Here is a 23,072-nt window from a genome sequence, read left to right as displayed (position 1 = left end):
ACTGTTCACTGTCTAGGAGGGCTAACCTTTACCATGCCAGTTATGTTACGCCCCTGAAGAAGGGGGAAAATGTATAAAAGTGAGAAAGGATCACTTGGACACAGTGCTGCTCTCTCTTTTGCAGTAGCTGCAATGATTATTTTGTTTTTCAAAACTCACACCCTGAGTTTTCTGGGTTCAGCTTTAGAGGGCATTAGAGGAGTTATTTTCTTGTTAAGATCAATTTACATTAGTACATTTCTTCTTTTACAGGTTCTATGTAAACATAAAATGATGAATTAGCTTGTATATAAAAATAAAGATGTTTTCTGTAGACATCTGTAAATATACTAAATATAAACTGAAAATAGTCCTTTTAAATAAATATAAAGAATGCACATAATTCACCATATCTCGTTTTACAGGTTACAGTGCTTTTATCAGGGTCTGCGCTAGGAGTCGTGCTGCACACATTACACTAACCATAAACTGACCCATTCAGATAGGCTACTAACGTACAGGGATTCCTTAATTCTCTGAAGTAATACAAGAATGAAAGTTACCTTAAACACAGTGAATTCTGTAAAAATCACAGAGCAGGTATTAAACAAATTCAAACTACAGTAGATATATTGACTAAAGAAAAATACCAAATTACTATGAGCTGTGCAGTACGTACACTCGGCAAGAACTATGCAATGCAGGCCACGTGGTCCTCACAGCTAGCATATAGCATTCAGTCCATAAGTTGTTGCATAAAATAAGTAACGTAATAGAAATAAAAATTCAGTAATAAAACATACCTGAAGAGGGGTGAAATGTAAATAATTGAGAAAGGATCGCTCGGACACAGCACCGCTCTATCATTCGTAGTAGCTGCAACGATAACCGAGGAGCACTACCCCCTCTAAAGGACAGTTCCAGACATGCACAATCAATCCCTGATTGTCAATTTACAAGACCGACATAATTAATCAACACTTGAAATGTTGTGATGATCTTTGCAGAAGTTAACTTCATTTACTTTAGCAAACGATTTCAGATGGGGGAAAATACCAAAATAAAAGTTCTTTGGATGATAACAGAAACAAATATGCATTTGAAATAAGGGAAATACAAAAAATGAACACATACGTCATATTTTCATACTACCACAGTTCTTCTTTTATTTTCTTAACTTGGGTCTTTTGGGAAAAAATGTACCTGAATCATAATAATGTGCAAATTTGTGTGGTCATGGCAAATTGTGAGCAAGCTATTGTCAGGTTATGTAAGCATGCTATTGGTAAAAACTCTGATTCCTACATGTCAGAAACACCTTACAGGGTTTATTTGCTTGTTTGAATAGAAGTCAACTAACCCAAATTATTGTTGTTCCAGATTCTCACCTGCCTTTGATTTGAGTAGTTAATTATTTACTTGATTGTTTACATGATTGGCTGAAATGAAGCAAAGCCTCGAAGATAATACTTACATTAGCCAACCATGGCTAACCTAGGGTTTATTTATTTATTTATAGGCTTCAAAGACGCAGTACTATGAGGCTGAAGTCTGATTCTAGATTTAAGTAATCATCCTGGCATATAATACTTTACCTATACTACTGATAATAACGCAATCACACTCAATATGCATTTGTTACTGTGAACATAACAAGCAGGATCATACTTGTTAGTGAGATTATGGATTCATTATTCAGTTCAGTTCAAAATTCAGTATTGCACATTATGTATTAGAATTATGTTTACATTTATTGAATTTTTCTTTGAATAACACAAAAATCTATTATGGAGTGCTGGAGGCTTCTCCATTTCTGTTGAAAATGGTGTATGGGGCACTTCAGTAGCTCAGTAGTTAAGGTGCTCAGCTTGAGTGAAAATTGAGCTCTACGGCCTGGGTTTAATCCCAGCAGTGTCACCAGCTGACCGTGACTGAGAGCCCAGATTTGTGGGACAAATTGGTTACGTTCTTCTTGGGATAGTGGTGGGAATGACAGCAAGAGTTGCTTGTCTCACCACTCACCCTGCGATTCGTGAGGTGCCTACACACTGCTATACGATGACATCAGTAAGGCTAGTTCATATCCAGTGAGTGCCCACTCTACTGTAGTGTGTTGTGGTGTGACTTGAAATATGAAAAATAGCTGTTTTGAGTGCAAGTGTACAGAATTACATTTGTCTCACCTCAGCACCTGCACGAGTGCAAAGGCTGCTGTCTGAGCCTAATGCACAGTTTCAAAATAGAGCTGCATGCAGGTGTAGTAGTCATCAATAAAAAAAAAAAAACACACAGAATAAGTTGTTAATAGTCCCTCGTGCCAATTGGTGGTGAGCGCTTGCTTGAGACTGCCTTGAACTTGGGAGTGGTATTGGGTTAACACTCAGGGGTTTTCAAGTGGGCACCCTCCTACTTCGCTGTTTCATCAATTACCCCACTAAGTTTCCAGAGAGTTTGACAATGACTTCTGGTGTCCCAGAGTCATCCCCCGTTGTGTCTTGATGTTGCCTTGGGGCCCAGGAGATGTCTTTCTTGTTGATCTGAAAGTGGCTCCCTATCTCCTTCAGCAGTTTGATGGTGGTTGTGGCTATAAAACCTCTGCAGCCCATTTCTATAGGACAGACTATGGTTTTACAGCCCTGTAGTTGTGCTTTCGCTGCCAGATCTGTGTAGCGTAGCTTCTCACGATTGTGTACTGAGTGCTCCCATGGAACTGTGAGTTCGACAATGTAGACGATCTGCAGTGACATGGATCAGAGCATCAAGGTTGGTGGTAGCAATCTCCGGTGGGAAGATGAGTTGCTTATGGATGTTCACCAGCATCTTCCAGTCACGGGCCATATTCAGCTGTCCTGTTTCTAGTTTAGGGAGATTTGTTGGCCTTTTCTCTCCCTCCTGAATGAATGTGGTTGGTCTCAGTGTGTTGGCTGTTCTTGGGGGCAGGGAATTGATTGTCATCCGCTTGGTCACAATTGCTGCTGCCAGACTCTTCAAGACCTGGTTGTGGCGCCACGTGTACCTGCCTCATGTGAGGCTCGTCTTCCAGCTTGCCAGGATGTGCTTGAGGGCTGCTGGAGTTGGGCAGAGGGCACAGATGATGGAGATTTTTTGGCGAGGGAAGCACATCATATGTAGCTCTGATGATAAAGCTGAGCCTGCTTGCTTCCATCTCCCAAATGTCCTTCCAGCTGATCTTTCTTCTCTCAATGCATTCCTACCACGTCCATTGCTCCTGCTTAGCCAGGGAGACAGTCTTCTTGCTTCCATTTGTCCTTTCTTGGCTTCTTGAGTTTTTATCTCATCATGTGAGAAGAGCAGCTAAATCACACAAAGAAACACGGTATATTATAAATCGCATAAGTTTTCAGCAGCTCCAATGCTGTCCCCATTTTTATTACTTGTGTCTACCATAGGATGTTGCTGTAGAGCATAAGACGTCAAATGCTTTGTACCACTGGAGCGCTTATCTTGTTGTTTCACAGTTGTTTCAAATCGTTGTTACTTTCGAAAGGCCCCGCTCTCCCTCATTGCCACCCATCCTTTCCAGCCCAAAGCTAACTTGCATGCATGCTCTCATGTGCATTTATTCCTGCGTAGCGCCTCCCCCACATGTCCTGTCCCATGTTCCTAGCAGCTGTTTATGTTGTTGGCTACCTCTGCAGCCACTTGGAATGACTTGCAGGCTCGCGACTAGGCTCTCACCTCCCACTGGCCCGCCCACTCTCTCTCTTTTGCGCGTAAAGGAACACGCTTAGAGCCATGGCACCTCTGACTAACTGCTACTCACCGATTTGCCCACTAGCATGTGTTCCGGAGGTGAAGAGCTCAAAAAAAAAAAAAAAAAGAAAACACAAGTTCTGTTATTGCGTGGTCCTCCGTGGTTCAGCTGCTTTTGAAGAACGGTTTATTTTGTGTGACTGTTACGAATCACAAATCTATAAATGTAGCTGACTCACTCAGCCCTCTCCGAGGCTATGTTTAGTCACGCATGGGCCCCCTGCAGTTTTCTGATAGCTGATCTCAAATGTGGAGTCTTCAGTCTTCAGATCACCATTCTTCATCACAAATCTGCCTCCAGGCATTCACCCTAGATGCAGAATATCAGATCAAACTGAGTCCTCATAAAATCCAGTTCAGTTGGAAGTCAGTTGAACACAATTGAAAGACTAAATACTTTGACTGATGATATCATATACACCAGAGATACCATGTTGGATTTGGGTATATCAACCTTCACCCTCCTCATGAGTCGCACAGTTTTATTTTGTTGGCATGTAAGCTCAGGACAGGCACCTGAAAATTTTTCTTTATGGACATGGAACACACTTATAAACTTGTTGTTTAGCTCAGAATAGGTAAAAAAATTGGCCCTGTTGCATGCTGCATAGAATGTATTGCTTAAACATTGCAGATGAGAGGGAGTGGGCATGGAGACCTCACTTCCATCCTTGTCTGAGGGCAAATGAGACAAATGCAAAACATGACATTTTCGTGGCTTGTGGATTCATGTATGACTTATGTGGGCTAAAATCTCCCCAAATCTCTGCCTGCTTTAGAATAGGTTTCAGTCAGGTCGTTTAGATTCCAAGAGCATCGAGTAGCTCCTACAAGGCACCAAGGGTAGTAAAATAGAATGAAATGAAACTTCGGGAAAATGTTTTGTTGGGCATACGACACATTTGTAAATCCGTCAGGGATATTGACTTGATTTGTGATCAGTGTGTTCAATTATACATTTTCCCTGATATTTTTTGAATTATTAATTTTTTTCCAGAGAAGATAAAACATATTTTTTTAGCTTTGATGAGATAAACACAGTTTCACAGCTTTCAGAGAATTTGGACCAATGTGGTGGTTGAATGTGGTGGTTGCCAGGTCTAAACAGCCTAGCAGACATTCGTAGTGCCACGGGGCAAATGATAAACCAGGTTGACACCTTGTTTACAACATTTCGTGTGGCCTTCCTTGAGGTGGTGTTCATTTTACAGTGTGTCATTAGGAAGGATTGGCACTGAAGACTACATACGTAGGCCAACACAAACAAAACCATGGTACATGTTTGTGACAGAAAGACTGCATCTATTACTAGAAAGTGGCTATATCATTTCTTTTTCAAACCTAAACACCTGCTGGCTGATATTGTCTAGTGGAAATACATCATATTTTGCAGGCATGAAAATAAAAGACAATTTATGTCATTTGACCTTATGAAATTATGTGTTTTTTAATCATCGTACAATAAAGCGGTGTTCTTAAGAACTCAATGCTAAGAACTCAGCGGCTTTATTTTACAAATGCTCTGCACAGCCAATAGACTGAATTTATTTGAATATGTCTCAAAGGGGAAAAAAGTGTATATATCTGGGTTTAAATCCCATGGGGCCTATGACATATTCCTGTGGCGTTCTGAGTCAAGCGGAGAACTGCACTGGGGTGCGATCTGTTAGCTGATAATGCTCAGGTTTGCTCAATGAAGCACTTCTACGAGCAGAGCTCCTATCCGTGTGCTTGGATAGACTGTCAATGACTCTGGGAATGAAATGAGAACTGATGGTTGTGATGGGTCTGCCAGCGGAATGTATAAAGGCAGGCAGGCACAGGTAATACCATCTCCTGTAGATTGCCTACCTACGCAAGGTGACAATGAGGTGCTAAGGGAGCTGTCAGCTGCAACACAGAACACAGAGAGGGTTTATTTGTCATTCTGTTAAGATGGCATTAAAGAAAGTAAGAGACCTATAGTAAGCACGCAGTTGGTGATCACGCTCATTGTCACTTGGTGAAAGCATTTGTCATTTTCCTACATGAGCTTTCAGTCACATAATTTTAGCCTCTTAGCGTGTTTTTTTGTCTTGACGAACCACCCAACAACATAATTTTGGTATAAAATTCACTTACTCTTAAGTTGCTCTGTGCTTAATAGTTCTCTGACAAAAATCTTACTCATTTATGTTAATTTATCCATTATAGTCTCCATCAACATAAAAATGCAACAAGCTCAGATTACAGATTCAGTATTGTGGAGATTGTATTAATTAGTGAGCAGTGTAATGTTTTAAAACACTCGTCCCCCAGGCTTTTTGGAGTAATTGTTTGTGTATAATCCAAGTAATTCAAACTGCGGATTTGAAATCAAAAGGCGAAAGTATATTGGACAAAAGCTGGCCTGTCTTTCAGACCTGTGGTCTGTCAAAATTGGACAGCAGAAAGGTTTTCTCAGACAGGGAATCACAAGTGAATTTTTCTGCTCTGCTCAAGAGGTGGAAGTTAATTAGCCAGTTTTATCACTCCTTTACAAGCAGGAAATGTTCTTTGGCCTTTTGATGGTGTGTGTGAAACTGTACCTTCATTTATGTTCCTGCTCATCATGCTGTGTTTACATGACATTCGGCCAGTCCCATCCAGGATGTTTTCCTCCTCTGCTCTGTGCTCGTTGGCTTTGGTCTGCAGGTCCCCACCTTACCAGCACTGCAGATGGCACATATCTGAGACATTACCTCATGTGGGCCTTTCCGCCATGGCCAAGCATGAACTCAAGTCTCTGGGCATGGAAAACAGTCGATACCACGGTGACCGCATCGCTGGATCTCTGGTGGAAAGGGAAAGGCTGGCTCAGCAGCCCAAGGTAAACGCTGCCTGGCACAGATGCCCCCCTTCTCTGCTGCAATACTTGGCGGCAGAAGACATATACCATGAACTATTTACAGGTGCACAGACAACCACTCTGGATTCACAGACATTACTCATATTTATGAGCTTCTGATGAGGAAAAAAAAACTATCAGAGTAAAAAGTCCAAAGCGACAAATGTGTTCTAGAACATAGAATCTATGAAACAGACGAATATAAATTCCAATGTGCAAGTTTGTTGATATTTTTCACTTAACTGAGCCAGCTGTTGTGTGAATTGAAGTTGCTGGTAATTTTATGTATGTTTAAATGGATCCAGTTTCATCTGGAAAAAATGTATATTGTTTTTTTTTTTTGTGGTATGGTAATTAATGTGTATAAAAGTTCACTACAGATGACCTCATGCCTTGGGGTGCCAGAAGTGATTTTATAAGTCTTAAATGAGCATAAATAAATTACGCAATTTATACACAGCCTTGGTTAGAGGGAAGTTCTGCTGGCTCAGTTTAAAATGAAATGGAAGGAAATATAATCACTGAGGTCAAGGTTTCCTCCATGATATAGCGGTTCCCACAGAGTAAGCCTGTTTCTGTTTCCTCGCTCTGCAGCTACATTATGCTACACCTTGTGCATTTCCATCACGTAGCACACTGGATGAAACAATGAAGAATGCATTCGGGTTGATGTATGGCTGGTCTAATTACTTGTAGGACCAGGTCCAAATGTTGGAGAAAGCATTTTACCTTCCTGAAGAGAAAGGGCACCCCATCAGATCGTGCTTTAATGAGGGCCTCTGCTAATCCAAGCCAAGCCAAAGCCAGAGAGAGGACAATGTATTAATTACAGACCTCCACAAAGAGCTGGCTCTCCAATCAGAGTTCGCATCTGGTCAATAGTTTTGATTAAATTAGTTCATAAACAGAATCTGGCTTTAGTGTGTGCCTCTTTTTTTTCCCTCTGTGAGAGCAATAGGAGAGCCAGTGTGTGAAAGAGAGACAGCTTCACGCACTCATACTCAGCTCAATAGCACAGTTGAAACAGCCAGAAAAGGCCCACGTGTCTGCCAGAATCTAGCCTGGCTCAGCTTTGAGCCCTTTGGATTCCAAACACGACTTTATGTGTTTGTGCGTGTGTGTGTGTGTGTGTGTTATTTCTTTTCTTAATTTCCCTTTCCGAGACTATCCTGGGAGGTGATTGCAGACGGCTGTTTAAAATGAAGGAGGAGGCCGTCTGCTGTTCCCTAAAAAGATTTATTTATGTGTTGTGGTTGGGATTTACATCGCTCCGGGTCCCATTGTCAGTTTAATTCTCTCAAGAGGAGGTCTGTTTATTGGAAATGCAGGAGCCGTAATTTCTGCAAAGATTCTATTTGCAGTCCCCTGCGCGTTTGCTGATTGTGTTGCCAGCCACAGTAACGTGAGAAAACGCAGGGCTACCTCTCACCTTTCTGGGGGGCAGGTTTTGTGGCTTAAATGTGACTTCTCAGTGGAACCTGGTTCAGCTCTGTGAGGAAAAAGAAAAACAGGGAAAGCGTTTTCAGTTGGACAAAGCGAGCGTTTATCAGCAAACCTTGTTAGCACCACTGACTTACTGTGCGCTTGTAACCAGGTCCCTGCCAAATAAGTTCTTATAGGTGGCTTCGTGTTAATTTCAGGTTCCAGTTACATAAACCAGATGAGTCCTTTAACTAGCAGGTAAACTGCTGACTCTTCACGGAACAGCCGCGGGTGCTCTTTGCGAGCCGTTTGAAATAAAGGCGCATTTTGTAGTAAGCCGCGCTTTTGTGACTGGAATGGGGAGCAGGGCAGAGCGGGAGAGGAGAGTCTGCGCATACTGATCTGTGCTGGAGTGTGTCCGGCATCTGTGACTCCATGTCAGCACGCAGATGCAAGGCACCCTTCCCGGGGAACAAAAGCCCTCATGAACCACTTTTCAGAGTAAAGATGGGAAAAAACGAGAAATGGGGCCTCAAACCTGAACCTGGACGCGGGGGGATGTGGCTGACAAAATAAATGACCTTGCGGCACCTCAAACTTACGTCACTCCCAGACCGGCCATAAAAGCCTCCCACTCTGTCCCCTGTAACAGTGACCACCCGCTCCAGATGGTTCTCGTCCTTGCTGGCCTTTTCTTAGTCCCACTGAATAGTTATCATTTAGGCTTCCGCACGCTTTGAGGTTGAATACACAGGGCATGTTTGCGTCCCCACAGACAATACATTTAGCTCATAAATCAAGCACGCGCTCTCTTTGATGGTCAGAACAAGTACAGCAGAAACAGAGAGGACCTTGCAGTGTGCACTAAAATACTGCAAAACTGTTTTTCTCTCTGTCATGTAACCTAGAACTTTATAATCGTTATATGTCCATCGGTACCAGGCGGCTGTTGGATTCATAGTCTTTGTATTGAGACTGGCATTTTAACAAAACAAAAAAAAAATCAGGGAGAGACTCATAATAATTGAAAACATCACTTTAGAATTGACTTTAGAATTCAGTAATTGTGCTTGACCATTTCTTCAGTGGTCTCACAGTAGATTCTGTTCTTGTGATGATCATGTTCTGCCTTGTAGTTTCTGTGTGCTTTTGTGAGTCATACGTTTTCTTAATCGCTCATCCTCTTTCTTTATCACTTCAGATGTTCTGGGTCATGGATTTTGCCTTGACATGAGGAGACAGTACAACAGTACATTAGCAACCAGTGACGACCTTGCCTCCATGTATGGTCAGCTAGGGCTAGGCAAGTGAGGTTGACCTTGAAGCACCAGACTGAGAACACCCACAGAAAAACCCTGACAGGGAATGACTGTTAACTTTATCTTTTAGATGATGCTGAATCAGTGCTTTTCCATTCAATGATACAGATTTAATGCAGCTGATAATCAAGCACAGAAGTGTCCTTTGGCTTGGTGCTTGTTCATTTTTCAGTGGGAGTAATGTTACGTGATAAAAAGAACATGTTGCTTAGCTATGAAAGCACCAGTGCAGCAGCCACGAAGGTGCTGAATTTATATAACGCATCACTGATTACATTAGATGCAGGAGGATACCTACTACTGTTTTGTTCTGGAAGCTTACCATATTTACCTTGCATTGTGGCTTAGTGTGGTGCTATACAAACAAGGCAAGCTTATACTTTGATCTTTGATCTCTCACTCTCTCTCTCTCTCTCTCTCAGTTGATGTTCCTGTGATTCCTGTGATCTCTGTTTGCCCTCTGAGAGGTCCACTCTGTGGTGGTTGCATGTTAATTTCGGCGGTGCGTGAGCAGCGTGACCACAGATCTGGCACGCAGAGCGGTTAAACCTATATCTGCAAGCTGCCGGACGTGCCAGCAGGTTGCCATCGCCTGTCAGGGCTCCATTTTACAGCCTGCTCCTATGCAGAGCTGCTGAAGCTGAGGAGGCGCAAAGGAAAGCTCCATGCGGCACAGCACAGCTGGTGGACGACATCCTCACAATGTCAATGTTTAGCTCATTGCAGCGCCATCACAGTAATGTTGTGAAAAAGCTATACGGGCACGTCCCCACATACGCCCGCTCTGGATTCCAGGCAGGAATGCTTTGAGAGGAAATATTGGTTTCAGACGACAGAGGGTGATGTTAACATGTGACGGTGATCCATCTATCTGGGGGATAGCCTGGTTTCAGAGCGTGGTCAAACGGGATACATCACACACCTTGCCCAGCCATTCACTGATCTAATGTCCAGTAGCCAACTGCACGGTAAAACAGCAGAACCACATACTGCGCATAGCACACACTAGCGCATAGCGCATAGCATCTCTCTCCCTCACTCCAACCACAAGCAAGGCTCCACCTCAAAAGGTTTGAAAATGCAGCTAGCTGAATGATCAATGTCCCGGAAAGGTACAGCATTTAATTCTGCTTAGAACAGGTTGTTCATGGTGAAGTGCTTACTGACTTGCTTTCCAAAGTGGGGGTGACAACATTTTGGCATCTGCTTATGCCCATTATGTGTGGAGCATAATGCGAGACAGATGGAAAATGGGGTAAGATATAATTAGCGTGTGGGAGAGAGGTGGAGGAGAATTCTAATAAGATAGTTACTGTCCATACCAAAATGTGATGTATATTCAAGCTCAGGTACGAGTCATGTACTTTTATCATGAAGTGCATGGCTTATCTATACACTTATAACTTCTTTATTGATGAAATTAATCTTGATTAATTAATTAAATTTATTAATTAAATTAAAAAAAATTAAATTTGTTGATTTCTTAATTGACATGTTCCCTTGATATCTATTTTACATTTATAAATGTATACTCATCATCACCTTAGCCTATAATGCTGCATGGCTGAGGCACTGTTACACTGAGTGATATTAAAAAGCCAGAAAGCTGTGTTTATTGGCAACTTCACCGCAGATAACGTGATGTTGCTGTTGCTGCTCACTCCTCTGAACGCTGAGGGGTAGTCAAAAACATTTGATTAGCGACATATAGTCAAACAAATACTCGCAGACATCCATACATAAAACATATACACGTGTTCAGACCATGCACCCTGCAGCTTCAACAGCACAGCAGTCCAACAGTTCACCCCCAGTCAGTGATGGACACGCTCCCTTCAGTGCTCTTTTGTTGTTGTCTCCCCTGACACTCCTATATGCTTTGGTAGATTTGGTAGATTGATGAGTTCTCCGGTTCTGTTCCTGTCCAGTGATTGAAAACACAGATCCCTTGTGAGCCAAATGGAAGCCCATCCAGTTGAAATATTAACTTGGCATTTGGTGGCAAGACCCAAAGACACTATAATGGATCTGTTTTGGCATTTGTTATTGATTGGTGTGGCTGTGTGGACTGAAGCACGTCCTGTGGGTGACTCCTCTATCTCCCGATCGTGGCCGGCTCTGAGATTGCCTGTTCATCGTCAGTCGGCCTTTGTGCAACAAACATTTTGTCTGTGTAGTCAGACCCCCCCCTGGAGGACTCCCTTCTTTAGATTCTGCCTCCATTTCTATTCTCTGATTCTGTGGTATGGAATTGTCAAGGCATCTACAGTATGTGCCCCCTGCTCTCAGAAGAGGTGACCTCGATACATCCAACTCTATGTATCGTTCTTAACTGTCAAGAAAGACTGAGAGCGCAGTAGGTCTCTGAGTCCCAACTCATCTATTAAGAAGCAGTTAACAATTAAGCAGACTGGGCTAAATAAAGAAAAAAAAATGAAGGATAAGAAGAAAAGAGGACAGGGTTCATCCATTGACTAATAGTTGTAGGTCACACAATACCAGTAGTATGAGGAAAATTAGTCTCTTTCCTCCATGCAGTAATTTATTTGAAAAACACATCACCAGCAGTAATAAATTTTTTTGTTGTTTCAAGATGGGCACCCACGGTGATTGTGCCATAGCTGCCAGACTAATTGGTTTCCCTCCCGCTCCTGTAGTCTGATAGATTTAATCTTTTAAATAGTGCAAATTAACCATAAAAATTGAATTTAGTAGACATATTTTCCCCTAGTGCCTTTGCAGGGCTGCAGAAATTCCCTGTTTCAACCTAAATCACAATAGTTACAAACACATTAGTTATAGCCTACTCTGGCACAGTTTTTTTATTTTTTATAATAGCCTTTTTTCCGTTTCAAGGCTCCAAGGCTCCATTCTTTGTGTCCATATCAATTTACTTGTTTTCATTACAGGATTAAATATTAAGTTTGATCCATGCATTGGTATTTGGTACATAAAAGGCCTGTGTATCTCATTGTGTATTTTTCAATTCAACAATGCACCACAGTGAAGTGGGGCACTCAGTGGATGAGAAGAAACACTCAAACAATGTCAAAGGATCCAAGGTGCCTGATGAATTGCCGGATACCTGAGAGGAGTGAGATGAGAAAACCTTGGCTGACCTGCCCACCCCCTGTCCCCAGCAGTGCATGAAGGGATGACATGGCTATGATCAAACACAGTCCACAGGGCTCTGTCTGCCTGCAAGACAAGCACCTTACTGAGTGAACTATTCAGGAGCCTCAGTGCTCCTGAATAGTTTTTAGTGTTTAGTCCACAGTATCTAAAAGGCCTATAGACCTGGTTGTATTCTGGAGCTCCATTACTCTGATCAAATCGACTATCGGGGCCTATTTCTGACAGTACTGCTCTAAAAGTAATCAAATTTATTTGGGGTACAGTAGAACAAGGTCATATGAATACAGCAGGAGCATTTGGAAAGTGAAGCTGCCAACTGTTTTAACATTATGGCAAACAGTAATATGAGAATAATAACAATTAAATGAGGAATTCAAAGTCTGAATGCCACAATAACACATCATCCTGCACAGGTGTATGCGCATATGGGTGTCATCAAAAACAAATAATTTCTGATACATTAGTTGGGACAGGCATGGTTAAGGAACCAGAGCCATAATATTGATTCCCAGGTGGGGTATGCTGCCATTTTCCCTTTGAGCAAGGTATTGAATGTGAATAGCTTCAATAAAATATCCTGGAGTAGAAATGAATAATATCTAAACTGTAAGATATATTAAGTCTCCCAGGACAGTACTGCATCTGAAAAGCAAAGAAATACATCATTATTTAAAAATATGTGAATTATTTTATAATAAAACATACGATATTCAAAATATAAGGGTCAGGGTTAGGGTTATAAAATTTTAAAAGAGTTATCAAAATATGGCATTTCAAAATAAATCATTCTTCGTCACTTTCATCCAAGACTTTTCATCCATGTATGCAAAGATTTTATGGCATATTTTTACAGTATATTCACCAAGAAATGCTTCAAAATACATCAGTCAAAATGGCAATGATCTACACAGGTTTCTAAATGTGCAGTACATTTTACGTGTATCAAAGATATATTGGATATATATATCCATCCTAAAATTTCCATTTTAACATATATTACATTTTTTTTTCCAGTTAGACGTGCATATGAAGAGCGGCTGAAATAAATACTGGAGGAGAAGTTGAAATAGCATGGAGAATGTCAGCCTGGGGTATTTTGGAGCAGCAGAAGTCGAAATGAAATGGAAGTTGAGAGTCCCATGCTCCCCAAGGTTTTAGAAGTGTTGTCTTGTGCCCCTCTGTTTATAAATCCTCAGAACTGCACAGAGCCGAAGTAGGTCGGAGGCTTCATTTGATTTTCATATAAGTGAAGAAAAAAAAAATCTCCTTGGCAGAGGACAAATTCTAGGCTATGCTCTGTTTTGTAGTTTGTTTGTTGTTGTTTACATATTTTAGTCTCTCTGATTGCCAAAACATAACATAGCACGTCGTATCAAAGCAAGATATCTTAAAGACCACATATGTCTGTGCTCTTGAAAAAAAAAATATCAGCTAGCATTTTACTTGTATGTCTAAACTGGGCATCAAAAGGGACATCAAAAATAAATGTTTTTTATTTATTAAAATTTTTCAGCATCAACTTGACCATGATATATATTCGAATCATAGCCACAAGCTTGCTGAGGGCACACAGGTACTGTTCTGTTGAGAGGTAGGGCGTAATTCTCTAATTCCTTCTTAGCTTTCACCATGTTGGACATTCAACAGGCTGTATCACCTCATCAGCTGTCCCCAGCCACCGCTTTGACTGATTTGGTGATGTAACTCTAATGAAACACTCGTTCACCCAAACACATCAGGGTAAGTTCACGAGTAGTCAACTAATCAAACTCTTCTAATCAATATCCCTAACCTCTTATCTAAACATAGCTGCTTTGTATGATCGCTCCGCTATGGCCGAGAGAATGCTGTCCCGCCGTCAACTCCGCACGCGTTCTCACCTCCAACACCTCCGGGTCCTTCGAGCTCCCCTCTCCGCTGTCTCGGTTCTCATTAATGAAACGGGGGCAGCCTCCCTGACAGCTGACACGGAGGCGAAAATGGGAGGGTACAGTAGAACTGGGGCTGTCTGTCACACCGGAGATCAGAGGAGACAGAGCACGCTGTCACACCTGCCTCCGTGAGTTAGCTGCACAGAGTTTTGTGCCACAGAGGTCCGTCAGGCATGGAGACGGGAGTCACAGCAGCTTCAAAAGAGGGGGCTGTGCGTCGTGCAGAATTTTGATATCCTCACCACGCTGTAGACTGCAGCTAGTATCTGCTCACCATGATCCACAGACGTGCTCTCTGCCAGAGGGCCCGCTGAACTGACAAATAGCATAAGACACTATCTCGTACTTAGGCGGCGCGAAGTTGCCTGCTTGCACAACCTGTATTGAAAAGTTCAGAATTGCATTCAAACACCGTCAGGCCTCACCGGCTTTAAGTGTTTTGCATTTGCAAACCCCTTGGTTAATGTTTCTGACGGAACATTAAGCGAGGCTCTCTGTTCTATTAACAGGAGTGCCTTTGCAATGCCTTCCCACTTTCCCTCGAACCTGATACTGTTGGAACATTTAATTTGGCTCTCCCAAGTCTCCAATTAATGCAGTCACTGGAAAAGGTTAATTTCAAAGGAGAAACAATTTGGATGTGCATGCTCCCTAATGAACAAATGTAATTTGGTAACGCAAACAAAGCCCCTCTTGAATCAACAAAGGGGATTATAAATTAGATGCAATATCCTGATTGGGACGTGGGCCGGTTCGGCGTGTTATCCTTGATTGCGGCGTGCATTTTCATCTTGAGCAGAGGCCTCACGCCTGCTCTTTGATTTTCCCCCCTCTCGAGATCATATTACCATTTCATGACCGAAGATGGAGAGGAGACCACACAGCTGTGAGTGGATGCTGTTCTGGTGGGGCATGCTACCCACATCTCCACCTTAATGAATCGAGGGCCAGTCTGTTGGTAGCCAGATCCTGGTACACTACCTGGAAGCGAGAGCCTGTTGACAGGTGTCAAGCTCCATTCTGCACTGCAAATCGACAGCACTGATTGCCATTGACTCCCCCCTGAAAAAAAGAACTTTTTTAAAATCATGCCATTGTGGTATAACATTCTGCTTTAGCTTCAAGTCTTGTTCAGGTTTCGTCCAAGCCCCATTCAAGTCCAATTTTGTCATTTGGATGATTGAGTAGTTGCCTAAATTAGACAGAAATTTTTTGTACACTGGCATTGTGATTAAATGTCAAAAGCTCCCAATCTTAAAGTCAACCAGAAATGAAATATGGCAAATATGTCTTTACCTCTCATCAGTTGATATTTGTTGGTAGTTTCAATGCTGTTCATCGCTCAGCTCAAGAGCTCCTCCTGGTGGTACAGATTCTAATAGCAACATAAAATCTGGAAACAGGCCAAGAAACCAGTCAAACATATACACTGGAGCTTGGTAGTTGCTGCAGTAACCCCATTTTGACTGATTCCGTTTGATGGCAGGTATATAATACCATAAATTACTGACAATTTTGAATGTGCCAGAGGAATTTGGCATGAGCATATTTTCCACATGTTCATATTTATTAATTTGGCAGACAGTAGCAGGAAAAAAAAATCAATTTACAAAATGAATCACGCCAAAACAAGACTTAAAGTATATATATATATATATATATATATAGCAATACCTGCTATGCATCTATGAGTTACAAATATTTAATGTGCTCCTGCCTGGCAGCGCAGCCATTATTGTAAAAATGACTGATTTTTAGCATCATCACACAGGACAATGCTGATATCTAGTGGTGTGATAGCACCCTCTCGAGGCAAACACAGTCATTGTTTCATGAGGGACAACTTGGAGGGGTTATGGCTAGATTAGACGATGATAGCCTACTGTTTGCAACACAAAACCCATAAATGCCTAGTGAAATGACAGGCTACCCAAGAGAAATGCCCTGCATGACTACCAATCATTTTAAAAACCCTCAAGGTAATTATTCTCATATCTATTTAATAAACACAGACTTATGGACAACAAAAAAGAATCATAAAATACTACATACCCATACACAACATAAGAGCATACGATGTCAGGTCAGTATCATTCTTGTCAACTTAGAATTCTTCCTAATTGATTTTGGATTTCCACTAATTAATTGAGTTACCTTACAATAGAGAATAGAGAATACATTGGCAGTGACTGCTTGTATTACTATCAAAATATATTAAAAATATACTTTTAAAGCATCTCATATCTGTCACACTGTATATGCTGAGGCTGATGGTGAAATGAAGAAAACTAAGAAAACCACAAGGAAAATCAAAATGGCTCCCTTTCAGCATGAGGTACACCAATATTTTGTACATCTGCCTAATTTCATTAGGATCTGTACATCTTCTCCACCACCTGAGAAATCCTAAATTAGTGTGCTAACTGCTATCTGTACCAGGGTTTCCGTTAGCCGGTAAATTACCATTTTTTGCCTGGTAAAATTTATAAAAAACGGATAAATTAAAAACTTGCCGGTCAAAATGTCCGGTAATAATGCTCATACAAAACGTAGCTATAACGAAGGCTATCCCTAATCAGGACAATTGTGTTTTGATGGCGAAACAGCCTATTAACAGCCTACAGTACTTTATTTCCCCAAAGGGGTACGCTCTTTTATCGCGCGATACTTGCTACTAGGTCCCCTACTATTCAACTTTGAAGCAATTTATCAGTTGCCTTAGCCTGGCGCTGCGAAGTCGTCTGTAGGAGGAGAGAATGACGCGGTTTATGCGCATTGCAAGCTGTAAAGACACATTGGACATGTTTGATTTCAAATCGGTAGCAGAAGACTTTGCCGCAATGAAAAAAGGGAGAAAATAAAATGTTACCTGGCAGCATATAGGCTACATTTGATGCCATGTAGGCCTAGCCTTTTTTAAAACAGGCTACAGATGCTACAGGTTACAGATGTTTCGTAATAGCCTACATTTTAACGGCTAATGTTGAGGTTTTGCTTAATAGTTACTGTTCATTAAATAGAGGTCGTTGTCATTCTTTCGTCAACATAGGTGTACATTATATTTGCGTTTGTAACATAGACTGCTATTGAAACATGACCGGTAAGTTTCAAATTTGTCTGGTAAAATAAATTCTTTCCGGACACCGGACCGGCAAGAAAAAATCCTAGCGGAAACCCTGATCTGTAAGTGTGAAGCTTGACATTCAGAGCACCAACATGGATGCCATGACAGGTGGGCTACTTGTCATAATTCAGCCATTTTTGGAGACTTCCTCTATGCTTACTTTGAAGAGCTGAATCAAACCCTAATATTGGTGCAGTCAAGGAACAATATAATAGTCTCATAAAGGTATTTAAATAAAATGTTAACATTCTCAGTTCAGTGTGATCTGATGAAGCAGGAATTACACATAAATATAAAAAATCCATTATAATCAGAAATTCAAAGTGCATAAACACAGGCAGAACTACAAACAATGAGTATTTGCTTTTGACACATTGAGTCCATGTTGTTCTTTGCCATTTAAACATTAAACATCCAATAGCTTAGTTGAGAAAATAAAGTGGCTGCTGATTATCCGGAGGCCACTTGAATTTATAAACCCATGCGACTGGGTTTATAAAAGATTATTGTTTGTTAAAGTACTTTGATGGTTTCCCACTACACCCCCCCTCTTACCCAAAAGCTTTTTTGTCCATAACAAACTGCTGAATGATACTGCACCATCTCTGAAAACTGCCATTTCACAACAGTTCAAGTTATATAATATTCTGTGTAATCAATGAGCATACCTGGACAAAGAACAGGTATGACCTTGTGTGTACACGTAGGTACAAGTACATCTAATGTAGTCTAGGTAATGTAGTCCCCCCCCCCATTTATGATGTGCAATTGTTGGGGGAGGGAGCAGCTACCTCAACCCACAGCCTGTCACAATCCCTCTCAAATACCAAGCGAAATATAATTTCTCTGAGTGCATGACAATTCATATTTAGTGAAACTTCCTTGGGAAAGTGAAGCATGAGGCTCCAAACTGCCATCTTCAAACCATCACACAAGGCTTGTCTCAAAAGACTCACGCCCCGATGAAACACCACACACTGCATTTGCCCCTGAGGGCTGATGCTGCTACCGCACCCACTATTCCCAATTGTCCCTTGCCATTGGTGAGCAAGCACACAAAAGGGCGCTCCTTCACACACACACACACACACACACACACGCGAAGCAGCGCAAATAACTCATTCAATGAAGGCCCTAGCCAGTAAATGGGCCCTTACTCTGAGCCGGAAAAATTCAATTAAACTCGCCACATAGAAAGTCAAAAGAAAAGTCGAAGACTAAATCTAATCAAGATTAAAATACTGGTTCCAATATGCTTTGATTGAGGCAATTCAACAATTCTAAAATTAATTCAAATCAATTCATTTTTATTTGTATAGCGCTTTTTACAACACAAGTTGTCACAAAGCAGCTTTACATTGTTCCCAGGCCTGAGACCCCCTGAGAGCAAGCCTAAGGCAACAGTGGCAAGGAAAAACTCCCTATCAGGAAGAAACCTTGAGCAGAACCGGGCACAGAGTGGGGGCCCATCTGCTTCTGGCCGGCACTGGGCAGATAAAGTACATTGCATAACTTGTCTTTAACTCTAAGACATTTACGATTGATAGACAATAGTTAAATTACACAATGCAGAGTGACTCAGACACTATTTATTAATTCTTTTAAAAGAAATAAAAAATGCTTAACATTGAGGCATGTATAAAAATCTTAGACATTGGTTTATACGTATACAGACAGACATGTATATACAAAAGGGTTCATCTTGGGTAACGATGCGCCGTCTAGCGAATTACAGTCGGCTACGTGAATCTTGCTTCTGACTTCATGTCCACGCATTCCTCACAGCATCCAAACATTTCCTGCGAAGCGTACGTCATGTACAGAAACCCGTCGTCGTCTTTGTGGTCCTTATAAACTTGTGCCATTGTGAGCGACATGCTGGCAAGTCCGTTGTTGTTAATCAGCAAATAGAAGGCTTGACTTGGCATGAGAGACATACGGTTTCTGAAACGAGAAATTCAATTGCGAGGAGGAAAATTGTTCTTCGCTTGTAACACGATCCACCATTCGACACGTACTACACGGCCAACACAGAGCTAAACGCCCGGAGAAAATACAAAATGAATGACAGCCCCCCTTTTATTTTATATTGCTAGGCAACTCCGGTTATTCAATCACAACAGCGAGTCGTTTCACCTGGTTGACCTGGGAGCGTGCGGTTATACTTGCTAAATTATACAATCTACAGATAGGGAAAATCGTTGAAGTAGACATAGTTAGGCCTGTACTCACCGTATTATGGTAACAAACTGGGTCATAGACAGTTCTTGGGGGACAAGAAATTTCGTCTTATCCAGCGGAGGCAAGTACTTCTCCCTTTGATATCTTTCAATATTGGTGCAGTCAAGGAACAATATAATAGTCTCATAAAGGTATTTAAATAAAATGTTAACATTCTCAGTTCAGTGTGATCTGATGAAGCAGGAATTACACATAAATATAAAAAATCCATTATAATCAGAAATTCAAAGTGCATAAACACAGGCAGAACTACAAACAATGAGTATTTGCTTTTGACACATTGAGTCCATGTTGTTCTTTGCCATTTAAACATTAAACATCCAATAGCTTAGTTGAGAAAATAAAGTGGCTGCTGATTATCCGGAGGCCACTTGAATTTATAAACCCATGCGACTGGGTTTATAAAAGATTATTGTTTGTTAAAGTACTTTGATGGTTTCCCACTACACCCCCCCTCTTACCCAAAAGCTTTTTTGTCCATAACAAACTGCTGAATGATACTGCACCATCTCTGAAAACTGCCATTTCACAACAGTTCAAGTTATATAATATTCTGTGTAATCAATGAGCATACCTGGACAAAGAACAGGTATGACCTTGTGTGTACACGTAGGTACAAGTACATCTAATGTAGTCTAGGTAATGTAGTCCCCCCCCCCATTTATGATGTGCAATTGTTGGGGGAGGGAGCAGCTACCTCAACCCACAGCCTGTCACAATCCCTCTCAAATACCAAGCGAAATATAATTTCTCTGAGTGCATGACAATTCATATTTAGTGAAACTTCCTTGGGAAAGTGAAGCATGAGGCTCCAAACTGCCATCTTCAAACCATCACACAAGGCTTGTCTCAAAAGACTCACGCCCCGATGAAACACCACACACTGCATTTGCCCCTGAGGGCTGATGCTGCTACCGCACCCACTATTCCCAATTGTCCCTTGCCATTGGTGAGCAAGCACACAAAAGGGCGCTCCTTCACACACACACGATTGATAGACAATAGTTAAATTACACAATGCAGAGTGACTCAGACACTATTTATTAATTCTTTTAAAAGAAATAAAAAATGCTTAACATTGAGGCATGTATAAAAATCTTAGACATTGGTTTATACGTATACAGACAGACATGTATATACAAAAGGGTTCATCTTGGGTAACGATGCGCCGTCTAGCGAATTACAGTCGGCTACGTGAATCTTGCTTCTGACTTCATGTCCACGCATTCCTCACAGCATCCAAACATTTCCTGCGAAGCGTACGTCATGTACAGAAACCCGTCGTCGTCTTTGTGGTCCTTATAAACTTGTGCCATTGTGAGCGACATGCTGGCAAGTCCGTTGTTGTTAATCAGCAAATAGAAGGCTTGACTTGGCATGAGAGACATACGGTTTCTGAAACGAGAAATTCAATTGCGAGGAGGAAAATTGTTCTTCGCTTGTAACACGATCCACCATTCGACACGTACTACACGGCCAACACAGAGCTAAACGCCCGGAGAAAATACAAAATGAATGACAGCCCCCCTTTTATTTTATATTGCTAGGCAACTCCGGTTATTCAATCACAACAGCGAGTCGTTTCACCTGGTTGACCTGGGAGCGTGCGGTTATACTTGCTAAATTATACAATCTACAGATAGGGAAAATCGTTGAAGTAGACATAGTTAGGCCTGTACTCACCGTATTATGGTAACAAACTGGGTCATAGACAGTTCTTGGGGGACAAGAAATTTCGTCTTATCCAGCGGAGGCAAGTACTTCTCCCTTTGATATCTTTCAATTATCACCTAAAAATCAAGTTACATGTAAACAATATGCAAACATCGATAAATCCAGAAAAAAACTTATTTACTCATAGAAGAGGCCTTACAGGAATCTTGGTTGGAAATTTCGAGCGAATCCCCGCTACCTCTTGCTTTCTTGTCGCTGTGATGAAGTTGCACGCAACAGCATTAACATTCATTGAATGCTTCAGTGCGGTAAACTAAATGCAGACACAAGTGTATTCTTCACATGCAACTCACCAAAGCTTTTCCTGAGTTTGAAGGGCTTGGCATGATGGGGCCTTTCCAATGGAGGCATAGTGGTATGTGACTGCCCGCACCAGGTCTAGTTTGCTCACCGTCCGCCCTGTTTTGACCTTATCTACTAAAACCAGGCTTGTAGGAATGAACGACAGGTCGGCGTTAAATAGGCCTTTCGTAGTGACGTAGCCGTGTTCTGATTGCATACCAATGTTTGCCACGAACGAACAAATACATAAGAAATGGTGAACCACCATTCAAAAGGGGCTTGTTACGAGTTTTGGTCACGCTCACGAGTTTTGTGTTATATCCAAGTATCAGTTTCAAGCATACGCCGGTAAACTGGTCCTTATGCCATCAGGATTGTCCGACAGCGGACATTGATTATTTGTTCACCGCATTCATGAAACTCGCACACTGGGAAACCGCACAGCTCGTGCTGTGAAAACATGAGATAAGACCGTAGATGCTGTAATTTTATGGACTTTAACAGTATGTGTAGGTCGTATACTGCTTAAAATGCTGTGTGTATATATAGCAACTGTTTAATTGGAAAAAAAGTATCGCCTTATTCATCAAGGTCTTTTATTTGCTACAGTTAATTCACACACCATTGCCACCAATTGATAGGGAATAAAGGAGACTGGTGTTATTTTTTAAACTGAAGTCTATTTTGCCTTGATGTAATCAATGCATCATTGCATGTCTTGCCCATTGGAGGCAACAGTTAGTTAGAGTATATGCAGAGGACTGTTTAATTGGTAGGGCACATGTGTTTGTGTTGTGGAGAATTAAATATAGTCCATAATTTTTATTTTGACCATACTTTGATGGGTGGCTGGTGTCAAGGCTATTAAACTAACAGAACATGATTTGTGTTGAGTAGTTATTCTTATAGGATCTCTGACAACTCATGTTGCAATTCTAATGCATAGGACAAGTGAAACTGCAACCATGTCTTCTTCAGACATGGTAGAAGAATAGGTTCTTCCAGTTGATTTTAAATGGTTTGTGTCAAGATGTAGTTACCTCATTTCACAAAATACTGTCAATGTTTTGATAAGAAAATAAGTGTACTGGTCCTCCTGGATGGAAGAAGCTTACTGTTACCTTCCATGTGCTTTGGAAAAACATCAGCCCACAACCAAGACTACCTTTCCCATTATGTCTTGCTATGGCAGAATACCTAACATCTTTAAAAAGCAGACCTTTCAGGGCCAACAGTGGCCATGCAGGGGACTCTAATAAGATTCC

The 23,072-nt window shown here is 41.4% G+C and overlaps 2 protein-coding genes across 2 annotated transcripts; both read right to left on the bottom strand.

The window, feature by feature from the left end:
* Positions 1-19,289: 19,289 nt before the first annotated feature.
* On the bottom strand, positions 19,290-20,614 carry LOC118794329 (microtubule-associated proteins 1A/1B light chain 3C-like). Its single transcript, XM_036552598.1, has 3 exons — positions 20,609-20,614; positions 19,783-19,913; positions 19,290-19,494 (listed from the first exon to the last, which is right to left on the bottom strand). The coding sequence occupies exons 1-3, from the start codon at positions 20,612-20,614 to the stop codon at positions 19,290-19,292; spliced, it is 342 nt and encodes a 113-aa protein (XP_036408491.1).
* Positions 20,615-20,981: 367 nt separating this feature from the next.
* On the bottom strand, positions 20,982-21,876 carry LOC118794237 (microtubule-associated proteins 1A/1B light chain 3C-like). The gene is made up of 4 exons (XM_036552483.1): positions 21,819-21,876; positions 21,665-21,732; positions 21,475-21,581; positions 20,982-21,186 (listed from the first exon to the last, which is right to left on the bottom strand). Exons 1-4 carry the CDS (start codon positions 21,874-21,876, stop codon positions 20,982-20,984), a joined length of 438 nt encoding a protein of 145 aa, XP_036408376.1.
* Positions 21,877-23,072: the final 1,196 nt, after the last annotated feature.

The sequence above is a fragment of the Megalops cyprinoides genome, chromosome 1 (assembly GCF_013368585.1).
Source record: "Megalops cyprinoides isolate fMegCyp1 chromosome 1, fMegCyp1.pri, whole genome shotgun sequence".
Lineage (NCBI taxonomy): Eukaryota > Metazoa > Chordata > Actinopteri > Elopiformes > Megalopidae > Megalops > Megalops cyprinoides.
This window is presented reverse-complemented; position numbering and strand designations above follow the sequence as displayed.

Coding starts and splice junctions, on each gene's coding strand:
- LOC118794237 (XM_036552483.1), bottom strand. CDS start 21,876: ATGCCTCCATTGGAAAGGCCCCATCATGCCAAGCCCTTCAAACTCAGG. Junction 21,582..21,664: donor AATTTCCAACCAAGATTCCT/GTAAGGCCTCTT, acceptor CTTGATTTTTAG/GTGATAATTGAAAGATATCA. Junction 21,187..21,474: donor CAGTTTGTTACCATAATACG/GTGAGTACAGGC, acceptor TTCTCGTTTCAG/AAACCGTATGTCTCTCATGC.
- LOC118794329 (XM_036552598.1), bottom strand. Junction 19,495..19,782: donor CAGTTTGTTACCATAATACG/GTGAGTACAGGC, acceptor TTCTCGTTTCAG/AAACCGTATGTCTCTCATGC.